The 14472-nt window shown below is 41.9% G+C and overlaps 1 protein-coding gene across 4 annotated transcripts in view; it reads left to right on the top strand.

Annotated features, from left to right (window-relative positions):
• The window catches only part of Tcaim (T cell activation inhibitor, mitochondrial), a 36880-nt gene that overhangs the window by 781 nt on the left and 21627 nt on the right, over positions 1 to 14472 (top strand). For 2 of the 4 annotated variants that reach the window (XM_021172944.2, XM_021172945.2), the window contains exons 2-4: positions 2472 to 2541; positions 5601 to 5736; positions 9457 to 9613. In XM_021172944.2, the coding sequence (XP_021028603.1) occupies positions 2483 to 2541; positions 5601 to 5736; positions 9457 to 9613 (352 nt within the window). In that variant the 5' untranslated portion in view covers positions 2472 to 2482. Of the gene's footprint in view, positions 1 to 2471; positions 2542 to 5600; positions 5737 to 9456; positions 9614 to 10603; positions 10884 to 14472 lie in introns of those variants that run through there. The other 2 variants (XM_029481546.1, XM_021172946.2) reach the window with 2 other exon arrangements.

The following is a 14472-nucleotide window of genomic DNA, read 5'->3' on the forward strand; positions in this document are numbered from 1 at the left end:
ATTCCAGATTTAATGTGGAGCTCATATGGTTTTAAAAAGGTGTCAAAGTTTGGTTGGCTGGTTGGTTGGTTAGATTTGTCTAAAGATGGCCTACTGAAAAGGAACTGGAGATGCCTGCCATCCCTTGGTTTAGTGTTGATGAAGGAGTTTTAAATTCAGGGAAATTGCAGTGCTAGAGTGGCTACTCTCTGAAAAACCTGATCCCTCATAATGGGAAGGCCCAGAAGACATGCCCTACACTAACCTAGAAGATGAAAATGGTTTGAGGAGCAACAGCAGGTTTGAATAATTTTGTCATAATTTTTTCTCTTGTGCCAGATCTTAGGGTTCAGTGGGTTTAATTGGACCTTGGAGTAGCACCAGGGCCTGTATATATTAGGTCAGGCTGGGCCAGAAGTGCCTGAATCCTCCTTGAAACTGTAGAGTTTGTAGTTATGATTTAACTCTCCAGCAAGATACAAAAGGAAAGCTAAAGAATTTGTTATTCAGCCAGGCGATGGTGGCGTGCCATTAATCCCAGCAACGGGAGGCAACAGGAGGCAGAGGCAGTTGGATCTCTGTGAGTTCAAGGCCAGTATGGTCTACAGAATGAGTTCCAGGACAGCTAGGGGTGTTACACAGAGAAACCCTGTCTCCAAAAACAACCAAATGGAACTTGTTATCTATCCATTGATCCGTCTAATACTGTCTCCTGGTTTTGCTCTTGTTATTTACTTAGTTCCCTACTCTAAGTAGAAAGCCTAAAAGCAATTTTTTTTTTTAAAATCCTGGTCTCTGGGTGAGAGGGTGCATGCTTTTAATCCCAGTACTCCAGAGGCAGAAGCAGGTTGATCTCTCTGAGTTGGATGCCAGCCAAGTCTACAAAGTGATATCCCGTCTCCAAAAACAAACAAACAAACATAAAAGAAAAGAAAGGTAGGTAGGTGTGGTTTTATCATTACTTGAGAGAAGAATTTTTTTCTAAAGAAAAATTCCAAGATAGTTACAAAGGGAAACCATGACTAAAGTGAAGGTGGTGTGAAGTTAAGTTAATTGAAATAAGTTACTTTCAAATACAGATTGTGCCAAGGGGCCAAAGCTCAGTCTTGAAGACCTCTATTTGATAATTTCTGTGCTTGTCAAAAATAATGGACAGAGGCTGTTAGATCTGCATAGCAAGTTCCAGGCCAGCCTGAGCTACATAGAGAGTTGCAGACCTTGAGGAAAGGAAGGAATGGAACAGAAAATAATACCACTATTAAGTAGATTCGGGTAGTCATTTATACTGGCTTGTAAATGAATTTTATCCTTCCATATCTACCTTCTGTCCACACAGTAGATCTTTTCTTTAGGATAAGGCTCTCCAAGGTGCCCTCCCTGCCCCATAGGTGTAGCCCCAGGAAGTCTCCCGTTACTCTGCAAGTCGGAATCATTGCATTTACTGCTTTGTTTTACAGTTATCTGCTTGTGTCTGTGTCCTGCTTCTCTACCCTTTCCTCAGACTAAGTTCAATGAATACAACAAATGCTCATTGCTTTACCCTGGACCTAACATGGAAGCACTGGTGAAGTGGTAAATGAAGGACTCAGAATGCCTTCTGAGTCTGATGAGAGAGTTAGGAGTGTCTCTTGTCCATCTGTAGCCTACCTGAGGTTTTCTCTAAGTGGAAGGGCAATGTATGCTGTGGAGTACTGGTAGCTGTCATGAGAATCTGTCTGCAGACAGAACTCCTGCAGCTGACATAGCTGCAATAGGCTGTTAGGTCTGGTATCTCTAGCGTTCCCCAGAACCTGCCCGTGTGCTAAAGCAGTGTCTCCAATCTTCTGAGTCTTTAATTCTCTGTGTAGCTGACTGCAGCAATTAAAGAAACAGACTGAGTTCTTTCAAGGATTTTACTCAGTTGAAGCTGAGATCTTGATTTACACTGCAGGAGAACTTATTAAGAAAAGGCTTTCATATACAGCTAAGGGTGCTAACAGAAAAAAAAATCTCTTCCCACAAAGGTAGTAATTATAGAAAGTGTTCATATTACATATCAAATATGAATGACTATAGCCTGGGAAGATAGATTCAGTTTTCCCTGAATAATATATTCCAACATAAAAGCAGTTACATAGGCTTTTAGTCACAGAACAAAAGAAAGTCATAAGTAGCTTGTAGCACTCTTCAAGAAGGTTACAGAAGGTTAGGAAGTTGGGAGAAGGACAACACACACATACACACACACACACACACACACACACACACACACACGGATAGTATCACCTCCTGAAACTAAGCCAAAATAAACTCTTCTTATGTTGCAGGGTTTTGTTTTGTTTTTTTTTATCACAGCAACAGAAAAATAACTAAACCACATCCTTACACGTAAAACGTTTTTAAACGTTTTATTAGGTTAATTCTTAAGCATTTCACTTTGAGGATGGTAACATGATGGTGATACGTTTTTAACCTTTCACTTGTTCAGCTCTTCTGTTCACTTTGTCCATTAGGCAATTAATGGATGCTTGGAAGTTGGAGTGCTTATTCGGAAATGTTTTGCCACTTGAAGCCTTTGAGGAGGTAAGCTCTGTGGTCCACTCTGTTTGTTTAGAGGAGGGTCTGTTGGGTATTGAGCTAATTTCAACTTGTTTTTCAGATCTCAAAACTGTATCATTTTATGGTTTTAGGCAGGAGCAAAAAGAAAGAAAGAAAACTAATAAGAGTACCCAAACTATCTAAGGCTCCATTAGATAAAAAAGCAGGATAAAACAGTTCCAACAGAATAGTTCTATATGAAACATGAAGAGGGAGAATAAATTAAGCCGCTCCCAGAACGGTATTATGTTCCCAATCTGCAGAGCACATACTTTGATGCTTTAGAGTTCAAAGAAAATGACTATAATAATTATGCAAATTCTCCTCCTGGTACACAGTAGATGTGCAGCGCATATAAGTAAGTACAGCTTGGATAGGTGGGAGTTTGAGGGTTTGTAAATCATGTAAACAGGAAGACTAACGAAGATCATTGGAGCTTGGCTGAGGTTTTTCCAGAAGAGATGATGAGACAAAGTCTCATATATACAGCCCAGGCTGGCTTCATATTCATTATGTAGCCATGGCTAGTTTTGAATTCCTGATCCTCCCCTCTCCACCCCACTGGAGTTACAGACTTCTGCCACCACACTGGACTTCCAAGTTTTTATAAGGAGTATTTGAGAGCAAGTTAAAGGGATTGATTAAAGACTCAAAAATGGGTCTTGCCTTGTAGAAACTGTGGAGGATATTAAAAGTATTTGTATAAGAAATACAATTGCCCCACTCCCACCCCACCCTGGCTCTGTACCCAACCTGGGCAGCACAGTAGAGATGACCTTGGGGGGCGGGGAGAGGTCAGGCAAGCAAGGGACAGCTGGTCCTGTCATTCATTTGCATTAGGGTAGCCTCTCCATTCTCTCTGTCTATCTGCAACAGGTGGATGAGCTAGCCCTGAGGTCATGAGAGTGGGAGAGTGGGCCCTGTACCTAACCTGGGCAACACAGTAGAGCTGGCCTTGGTGGCTAAGGTGGAGAAGGGCCCTCCCTTGCCTGATGTAGCATTGGGTGAGCTAGCCAGAGCAGTCATGGAGCGCTTACCTTGGTGGTGTGGCAGCAGGTGAGCTCCGGGGCAACCAACTCAGCTACCTCCCAAACCCAGATCCATGGCTTTGCGTTGGTCCACCCCAACATCTACCCGATCCATGATCTGCTAGAGCATGTGAAAGAGCCTGTCCTGCAGAGCCAAAGCTTCAGGATATCCAAGACGCAGAGCAAAAATGGGATATCCAAGAAGAATCCTAGTGACGATTCATTATAGATAGTTAGCAGAAGCCAGAGGCCTTGAAGCAGACCGATGACTCATTGCAGTGAACATTTGTAAGTAAAGCTATTTTGACGAAAGGGTATTTAGTGTGTGACCCATTGCAGCTTCCACAATGAGATTTTTTTTTTTTTAATTCTATCTTCTTTTCTTTGGGGAACAAGTTGCAAGGGCAGAGGGCAGATGTGAAGGGACAGGAGATAAGTGGGGTTGGGATGCATGACATGGGACTCCCAAAGAGTCAGTCAAAAGTTGTTTGTTTTTTAAAGTAATAAGTTTTAAAAAGAAAAAAAACAAACAAACAGCAAATAGCATTGTTTGGGAAAAGACAGACAAGCAGGCTAGTGAGGAGGCTATGCAAGCTGTGTCAGCAATGACAGTCTAGTAGCAGAGAAAGTAGGACTGATGTCAGGAGATAGTATAAAGAGAAGCTGCTAGGCTAACTTGAGGACAGGTATGAGTGGTGTGACCTCATCTGGGTGTTGTGCTTTGGCAGCAAGGGATGTTATGCCACAGAATCAAAAATAGCAGTGTGAAGGTGGGGATCCCAGTGCCTTTAGAGGTCACATCAGGAAGGTCTCAAGTTTGAGCCACCTAGGGATATGTTAAGGAGAGGAGATGAGTAAGGGCCGAACTATCTTCCTTGCTGTCCCATCTGTCTGTCTGAGACAGGTTCTCACTGTGTATTACTGGCTGGGATCAGACTCGGGTTTTCATACTTACATAGCACTTTACCAACTGAGCAATCCCATTAGCTACCTTATTTATTATTCAAACTCCTTTACTGAACGATCTGTACACTTATTTTATAAAAGGCTCAGATACATGCAAAATAAAACAGAAAGTATCCTGAAAATATACTGGTGTATAGTATTCCAGACTGTTAAATCTTCTGTAGGCTGGAGAGATGGCTCAGAGGTTAAAAGCTCATACTGCTCGTGCAGAGAATCTGAGTTCAGTTCCCAGCACCCATATCAAGCCACTCATAATTGCTCATGTGCATCCAGGGAACTCTTCTGGTCTCCAGACACCTGTGCATATTTTGGCATTCAGTCACACAAATGCACATAAAGAAAAATAACAACCAAGAAATCTTCAAGTTAGTTCTATAATCCTGTCATTGAAACAGTATAAAACATGCCTCACAGGTTGCAAAGCATGCCTAGCACTGTAGACTTCTATGTAGAATAACCAGAATGGAGATGTAAATTACAGTATTCAAAGATAGGCATTGTGGGATTGCTCCCTGAGAATCATAAGTCATTTCCTTTGGACTAAAATACTGTAGTATTATTTTCACTGAAGAAATTAAACAGTACTTTAAGAACATTCCAGACAGTTTGAGACACGACTTAAGAATGGGAAGGTCTGTCAAGTTGTTTGATGAGAATTCCATTATCACTCTGGTAATGAGGAAACTGAAGGACAGACATCTTCCTCTTGCTGCTGAGGTTCTCAGGGCATTCCCCACTGCCCTGGAAAAAGTACACTGATGTAAATTAAGAAAAAGAAAACAGGACTTGATGGAGAAAAGTGTCGTCACTTGTGAACCCAGCTCCTGGAGAGCCATGGAGGGGAGTTCTGCTCCTACGACTCCTACCGCTCATGCTGCAGTGAAGACTTAGAACCACTATGGAAAAACCTGACAGATTATAGCAAATCAGTTCTTACCTTGTTCTCTGGTTTCCCCCTGCATGGTATGTTTAGGTTGGCTGCACCTCCTACAAGGTGATGTGTGGTGGATGGATGGATGTCACAGAGAGTAATCCCTGTGTCTCTGATAGGTTCGGCCTGAGGAAGGTCCTCCCTCATTGGCTTCACTACTCTCGACCTTTATCAGGGGCAGAAGCCATCAATGCCTTGAGGCCTTTCTACTTTGCAGTTCATCCTGATTTCTTTGGACAGCACCCCAGGGAAAGGGTAAACACTTATTTTTTAACTTATTGTGTATATGTCTAGTTGATTTACCTTTGAGTCAATATAATGCAGAAAGTCCTGTAAGTTTGGATTATTCTCTCATAATGGTTGACACAGAAGCAGTAAGTACTAACTTGAAAAATAATAGTTTCCAATTAGTAAATTTAGTGAACATTTGTAATAGAGCAGTTGAAATCATTGTTTATTCAAAGCTGTCATTATTTATATAAGCAATAAAGTTGCCACATAAGTTGAAGAGTATAATAATCATGTTTCTGCAGTCATTTTTAGAGTAAAATAAGGAGTAAAATAAGGCTTGAGAGGAAGACACCTCTCTTGAGCCGATGGAGTCTTTCTTGTAAGGCTGCCCTGGGCAGATTGTCAGTGCCGGGAGACTTCCCTGCATGCTTTGTGCTGCTGAACTTGTGCTGCCTGCTTTGTGCTCAGGGGATGCAAACTGGCAAAGGTCCTGGGCAAACTCAGAACCATCACTATTTTTAGTATCAGATAATATTATAGAGCTAAGTGCATAGGGTTATCTCATCAGTCCTTTGTTTCTTTATTAACACTGATCCCTGATTTAACCTGTAATAATAAACCCCAGCACCAGGCGTGAGTGAGCACTCCTGCCTGTTGGTGATGTGCAGCACACCTTGAGCATGGCTGCATTTCACTACTGGGGATCTGGGGATGAAGACCTGGCTGTAGTCTACACTGTGGAGCAGCTAAGCACAAGCTCACTCTCTGTCCACTGCCAGCCACCCTTCTACTGTAATAAAACTTGACTGAATATAATAGCTTTTCTGAGTGGTATGAATCCCAGCCGGCCACTGAACCTGACTCATCCAGTGTCTCTGAGCTGTTGATGTGTCTTCCCTTCCTAAGCCACTGTGATCTGAGCACTCATCCTTCACCAAGCCTTTGTGCTCACTGCTCTCTCAACTTGGACTGCCCTCCTCAGAGATGGCTTACCTCTGCTTCTCAGGGAGCCTCTCCCAGGCCACTGACAGCTTCTAATCTACCTTCCTTTCCAGAAGCTCCTCTTCTTTCTTACCCATCAGTATTATCTCTGTAAATGTTTTCATTCCCAGGTGCCAGGTCTATTGTTTGCCCTCTATCATCAGTGAAATGCAAGCCCATAAAGGCTTCTCACTCTGCTGGCCACTACCCACGAAGCTCTGGCTCACCAAAGCCTTGCCCTCTGCTGAGTACACACTCAAGGCTCCAGGTCCAGGATTTCACACTGGCACCCACTAGTGTGGTTCTTTTCCCTTTAACACTCAAATTTTAAAATATGGACTATTAATAGGTTTCAAAATATACAGATTAATACAAACTTCCCTTAAAAATCTCAGTCTGGTCCTAGTTTCCTTTGCCCCCGTTCCTGTTCATTTGCTACAGATCATTGTATATATTGATTCCCACAAGACCCTTCCACTATTTCTTCTAGCAAAATTAAAAACATCAAAAGTAACTTTGAAGATTTCAGTTTTATTTTGGGTAGAGTTTGGGTTCCATTTTTTATTTTGAGACGGGTGTAATTTTAAGCCTCAGATTACTCTCAAACTCAGACCATTTCTTCCTCCTGCATAGCTTCCCAAAGAGTTTGTGACTACGCTCTAGCCCTTCAGTTTTGTTTTGTTTTGTTTTGGGGGTGTCTCACTAGGTGACTCAAGCTGACCTCAAATTTGCAGTGAATCCAGTTGGAGTTGGATGTAATCTTGCTGTGACATCTGTCACTCGGCAGTTGATCTGAATGGCTAGGCAGATGTCCTCTCTATCATGCTCACTCTATGTGCATCCATCTCTCCAAGAGCTTAGTGCTTCATTAAAAAGGATAACGTTCTGTGATCAGATAAACTTTTGGATCATCTGGTATACCCTAGTAGCTGTGCTCCGTACCTGAACCTTCAAATTCTCAGGGTCCAAGTGCTGAGATTTTAGGAGGATGCTTCTACTGCATGAAGCAGGACTTAGTACCACAGTGGCAGGACAGGACCTACCTTGCTTAGAGGGCTTTCTGACCAAGTATGTCATATAATAAATTCTAGAAACAAAATGCAAAATGACTTCTACTTTCAAGACATGTGTGTAGGAAGAGAGATTTAAATGATCAAAAGCAGTTGTTATTGCCAGCAAGGCCAAGAGGACAAGGCCAGCCTGGGTTAGTGAGAGCCCTAACCTTATCTCAAAGACAAAGCAAAACAAAACAAAACAGTTGTTATTAATCTAGGCTTAGAAGTATACAGCTTTACAGCACTTTGGAGACTCAGGCATATAGACCTTAAATTCATGTTCAAGGCCATCCTGAGCTTAATAGAAATACTTAGAAAAATAAAATAAGGCCAGCAAGTTAGCTCAGCCAGGAGGGTCATTTACTGCCAAGGTGGTCAACCTGAGTTCAGTCCCTAGAACCCACATGATGGAAGGAAAGAACAGATTCCAGGAAACTTTTCTCTGACCTCTACACACATGCTATGACATGAATACCACACATCCATGTGCGCGTGCACATACACACACACATTTAAAATAAAAGAAGCAGTTACTGTTCCTGCCATTCTTTACCAACAACGATTGACCTAGGAACCCTTTGATGTCTGTGTATCTCTATCCCCTCTTTTATGCATCTTCTCTTTTAGGGACTGTGTAGTACTCCAGTAATCAAGAAGATGCTGTTGTTATATACATTATAACCTTTACTAAAAAATAAGCTAGATTTCCTCTTAATCTGGTTATTTGTCTTATAGCTTTGTTTACCACATATATGTGGGAATTTTCTTAGTTCTTCTGTTTTTATAAAAATTGTGTCTCAATGGTCTGTCATGGAAATATTATTAGACACAATAAATCTAATTCTTAATCACTAATTTATTGCTTTGCGATAGCAATCATAGCTAGGCTGGCTTTACTCCTACGTGATGAAGGACTCTAACCACCTGTGACCCTGATGCTCACATGATCTGTGTCTCCCCTTCAGCAGCTATCCACTGTGTGCTGTGGAGCTAACCTTTCCTTTTACCAAACAATCTGTGAAATCCCAGCATTTCTTTAAGTATTTATGTTCAGTTATGTGTATATGTATGCGTCTGTGTTTGGGTGAGTGAGTACATGAGACCATGGAGGGTAGAAAAGGGCATTGCATCCCCTGGAGCTGTAGTTATGTATGAGCTGCCACATGGGTATTAGAAACTGAACCCAGGTTCTATGCAAGAGCAGCTAGTGCTCTGACCATTAAGCCATCTTTCCAGCTCTCAATTCTTTTAAAAAAACAAAACAAAGCAGTGTCTCACTGTATAGCTCTGTTTTGGGTTGGTTGGTTGGCTTTAGGATGTTTTGTTTTGTTTTGTTTTGAAACAGTGGTTTGGAACTCACTAAGATCTGCCTGTTTCTACCTCCAAGTGCTGTGATTAAAGGTTTATACCACCAGGCTAGGTTCCCTCAGCATTTTTTTTTTTTTTTTTGGTTTTTTTCGGGACAGGGTTTTTTTGTGTAGCCCTGGCTGTCCTGGAGCTCACTTTGTAGACCAGGCTGGCCTCGAACTCAGAAATCTGCCTGCCTCTGCCTCCCGAGTGCTGGGATTAAAGGCGTGCGCCACCACACCCGGCGCCCTCAGCATTTTTAACAGTAAAGTATTTAATATCTTCAATATATATAAAGACCACATAATAGTTTCTTCTTTCTTTACTCACATGTAAATACCCCCTCTTTTTTTTTTTCTAGGAAGTCAATGAAAATTCTCTTAAGAGATTAAGTGTCTATTTAGAAAATCTCCAGAAACCAGGCTTCAAATCTCTGAAACCAACTCAGCTTACATTTTATATAAGAGAAAAAACAGCCCAGAATTCCTCTGAAGGCCAGGAGCCTATCAGTACTACCGGTACGTTGTTTATTTCTGTTGCGTCCCTGACTGCTTCATGTGAAATGTGTTCATTAGTTCTGACATTGCCAGAATACCTTGGGATTTGAGCCTTGATTATTAATAACTATCATAATTGGTTTTCTAGAATTAGATTCTGTTCCTAGCTGGATGTGTTTAAGCAAGTCATTTTTGTGTGTTTAAACAATTGTTTCCCAAAGTATTCCAGCCAAGTGTTGGTTGGGGTGCAAGCCTTTAGCCCCGCACTAGGGAGACAGAGAAGGAACATCTCTGTGAGTTTGAGGCCAGCCTCGTCCACTAAGTAAGTTCCAATCAATCCATGATGTTGTTTGAAGCCAGGTGAAGGAGGAGCAAGAGCAGGTCAGTCAGTCAGCAGGGTGGGGTCTGAGCGGACGCACACTGTGCAGATAACCTGGGAACTAGATGCCTGAGAATAGCGAGTTTAGACTTCTGCTTACCTGGACAGAGTCCTTCTCTTTGGGACATTGTCACCAGCACTGCCATTTCTGTGGACCACTTTGGACCTAACAGTTATAAAATTAAAATTAAGTTTTTCTTTTTCATTACTGAATTTTCATTATCAGTTTGACATTACTAAGAGACTGATGTTTCTATTCTTTGTCAATTTCATACATAGATGATATATTGTGGTCATTGGAAACCCCTAATACTCCTTCCTACCCCTCCCATTTCCAGACAGCCTTTTCCCGACAAGCACTCTCAACCTTCATATCTTCTCTTTATTGCTTTATTAGGGCATATTTTTGTTTGTTTGTTTTCATGACAATACATTGCATTCTTAAAGACCTAAGTCATTTTTCCAGTTCTGGGTTCTTTTGGTGGTCCAAGTGGAAATGAACTTTATTATCAGAGTAAGCATTAAAACAAGATAGGATTCAATAAAAATTTCTCTGAATTAAGGCTTAAACAAATAGCTGTAGCCAGCCTTGACTGAGCAAGGTCCAGAAGTCCTCCACTGCCAGCTAATGGTTAACTAAAAACTATTCATTAGCAAGAACAGGTGAAGGCAGAAATTAAGTTAAAAATGAAAGGAAACATGATTTTTTAAAAGATAGTATTTTTATCTACCAGAGGAGATCAGAATATCTCCCTTACAAAATGGTCTGTAACTCAGATAACAATAAAAGAGCAAGCCGAAATGATCAAGCGCTGCTCTGTCTGCTGGTGACCCTTCACATTGCTCTTATCTGCACATGGTAAGAGCGCTTCTGCAGGCCAGGCGTGGTGGCGGAGGCAGCAGAAGGATCTGGTGAGTTTAAGGCCAGCCTGGGCTACAGAGTGAGCTACAGATCAGAGCTACATAGTGAGACCTTGTCTCACAAAGAAAGAGGAAAAACTTTCTTCATGCTCTGATGTGGCTATGTAAATTCAGACTTTCTTTTTAATTCTGGGGATTGAACAGTGGGTCTCACATTAACTAGCCAGTGCTTTACACATGAGTGGCCCCACAGAAACATCTACAGCATGCCTTGTAATAATCTCACCCCAAACAGCAAAACTGCTATTTCTCAAAAGGAATCTTAAGGGACTAAAGGCCTGTCTTACTGGTAGCAGTCTATGTGATAGAGTCAGTAATCAGTGAATTGATAAACTAATATGGAAAGTACAGCTTATTCCTTGACTTAGTTTAAATTTTTTATTAGTTTTAATCTTTTATGTTTTTGTTTTTCAAGACAAGATTTCTGTGCGTAACAGCCTTGGCTCTCCTGGAATTCACTTTGTAGACCAGGCTAGCCTCAAATTCAAAAAAATCCACCTGCCTCTCCCTCCTGAGTGCTGAGATTAAAGGAATGTGCCACTATGCCCAGCTAGATGTAACCATTTTTCAGTTGAGTATTTTGCCTGCTTGTATATCATAGGCATGCTTGGCACCCAAGGTCAGAAGGGCATCAGATCCCCTGGAACTGAAACTGCAGATTGTTGTAAGCCACCATGTGGGTGCTGGAATCAAATCCAGATTCTCTGGAAGAGCAAGTGCAGAGCTCTTACCCCAACTCTGCTTTTTAAAGCCAGAGCTTATGTAGACTAAGATGGTTCTGTCACAGAGAGCCCCCCAGTTTCTGCCTCCTGGGGGCTGGCTGTGTTCCTGTTAAGCTATTAAATTAGCTATTTTAAGTCTGAGCTCCTTCTTCCTGAATTTCAAGGGAAAAAGCTTGAATTTTTCTTTTCTCCTGCCAATAGACCTCAGAATGATTCCATTAAGAAAAATGTCTTACTTTTACATGTTCTGTATTGTGTATGTTTGTTTTGTCAAGCAGAGTATATATGCAAAAAGGAGTTAAGCTCTGGCTCTAAGTGAACGCATGTCAGGAGAGTTGAGGAGATAGTTCAGTCAGCAGGGTACTTAGCATATTAGAATAAAGACCTGACCTCAGATTCCAGCACCTACATAAAGAAGCCAACTGTGACAGCATGCTATGTGATCCCAGCACTGGGGGAGAAGGAGGTTGTAACAGTGGGATCCCTGGAGCCCAGGAGTCAACCCACCTCACCTAAGGGAGGTTGGCCTTGCCCTTCACGAACATGCCTATACACAGACATGAAGGTGCACACCCTAGCACACACAACCAGAAAGGAAGGGAGGAAGGCAGGCAAGCACAGCACATTTCAGTCTCACATAGAACACTGGAAACTACTTTCAAGCCCCTCACTACTGGAAATGATAAATGTGTCGTGTTGTTAAATTGACTAGCATGTAGCTGCTGAAAAGAATAGGCTCATTTCTACATATAGATGTTGAAGGTGTTGATCCTTCCGAATGAGAGTAAAACCACCAGCCCAAGCTTTGTTTTGTGTCAGACAGGGCTAGCTCCCTAAAACAGGGCTTGAGAAAATAGCATTGAACAACGGAGACAGTGGAGTTTTTATAGCCCCCAAACTACAAGGCTAGGGCTTTCTAAGAGGTGGAGGATTTCTGGTTATGTAGGGAATTGACTGAACATCTAAAGATTATTTGGCAGAACAACTTATCAGGGTGAAGGTCAGGGTATAGTCAGTGTATGGTGTGTGGAACAAATCAAATTTGGAAAAATATATCAAGACATAGTCAAACCTAAGTTTTATAGAAAACGAGAATAAATGTATTTTAACCCTATAACAAGAAGTCAGGCTAGTCCACCAAGTTAGGTGGCAAAAGGTTCAAAATAATACATCCATAGTGATACCCTCATTACTAAAAGGAACAACTTAAAATGAGTGTGTGTTTATAAATATACATGTGTATAAACATGATGACATTAGCATGTATGTCATAATATGACCCGTCTAACAGGTCCAGTTATTTGAGGGTCTCGAGAGGACCTTCTCCTAAGAACCAAATGGGGGGAGAGAAAGACAGAAACCAAGTGCAAGAACGACATGGAAGCAGTCTGAGTAGCATCAAGGTCTCTCTGTATTCAGCAAGGCTCAAGGCTTAAATGCACAAGCAAAGGAGGAAGTACTTCTCAGCAGGAGGGATAGGGCAGTGGAAATTTTTCTTTTGGCAACTACATGGGGAAGCAGGAACTTGGTGGTATCAGGGTATATCTTGTGGTCAGGACATCTGGCACTGACTTAGGGCTGGAACATTCTGTGGTTGTTCTTGGAACGGTGCGTCGGTGGCCCTCTTTTGACCCCCTTTTCTTCTCGGGGAGAGAGGCCCAATTCGAAGATCAAGACAATAGAGTTGTCTTAATAGCTCCCAACATCTCCCTCGTTTTAATATTTTTATAAAGGCATATTATATAATAAATTTGTAGCCACGTTTTTAACGACCGCCTAAATGTCTGTTTGCTCACTTGGTGATTCTCTAAAACCACAAAGGACACAAGGACAAGTCATCTATGAGGCTTTAATTAACGGTTCCAGTCTGTTGGGTATAACCTGGGTTAGCCAAGGGATTTAGGAACGAAGCAAGTTCTGTGGGTAGAGGTAGAGGTCTGATCCCCAGTGTGCAATGTTAGGGGCCATGTACAGTATTGACTCTCAGGCCCACAGATTTTTACCCAGAGTAACCCTGACCTGCTCCCGTGCCGTTTTCCTGGGGGAAGGACCCTAGGGCACTCAACCGTCATGCAATCAGACATGCCTCTCAGAGACTGTCTAACAGCTTCCAGACTAATCTCTGTGCAGTGCTTAGCCTTAAAACTCTCACGGGCGATGGCTTCAAGTTCCAATTTTTCGATGTGTCTAGCCTGGGATGACTGTTTAGTTTCCAATGTGGCGAGAATGTATATTACCATGTCGGAAGCACAGACTATGGCAATCTATAAATGATTTGTGGCATGAGACTGATGGCCGAATTTAGGGGGAGGGGAATGATCTTACTTAAGCATTTTATGGAAATTGAGTCTCTCTCCCCAAGACGAGTGTGATGAAGTGGTATCTACGTCTGACTCTTCTCCAGCAACCTGCTTGTTATCACCAACGTCCAGCCGATAGTAATGAACTGAAACAGATGCGCTTGAAAGAGATGAATCAATTTGAGATTTAACAAATCAGGTCAATTTCTGAAATGCCCAAGGACCGAAGGAAATCAATAGTAGGAGTCCCAATAGGGGCCCCAAAAGGGAGGGCAACAAGGTCGAAAGCCAGGGGGAGGTTGAAAACCAATTTTGGTACCATGACTCTTGTTGTTCTCTCTCTCTTTTTCTTTTTTCTAAACTGGCAATAACCTTGGCAATGCTATCTTTAACTAATCCAGTTTTATCAACATATACACAGCATTCTTCCTTAAGTGCAGAGCATAAGCCTCCTTGTTGTAGAAAGAGCAAATCTAATCCCCTTCTATTTTGAAGGGCAACTTCTGAAAGGGAGACCAAGGAATCAGTAAGATCATCTAGGCCCCTTTTTATATTCTC

This window comes from Mus caroli, chromosome 9 (assembly GCF_900094665.2).
Source record: "Mus caroli chromosome 9, CAROLI_EIJ_v1.1, whole genome shotgun sequence".
Taxonomy (NCBI): domain Eukaryota; kingdom Metazoa; phylum Chordata; class Mammalia; order Rodentia; family Muridae; genus Mus; species Mus caroli.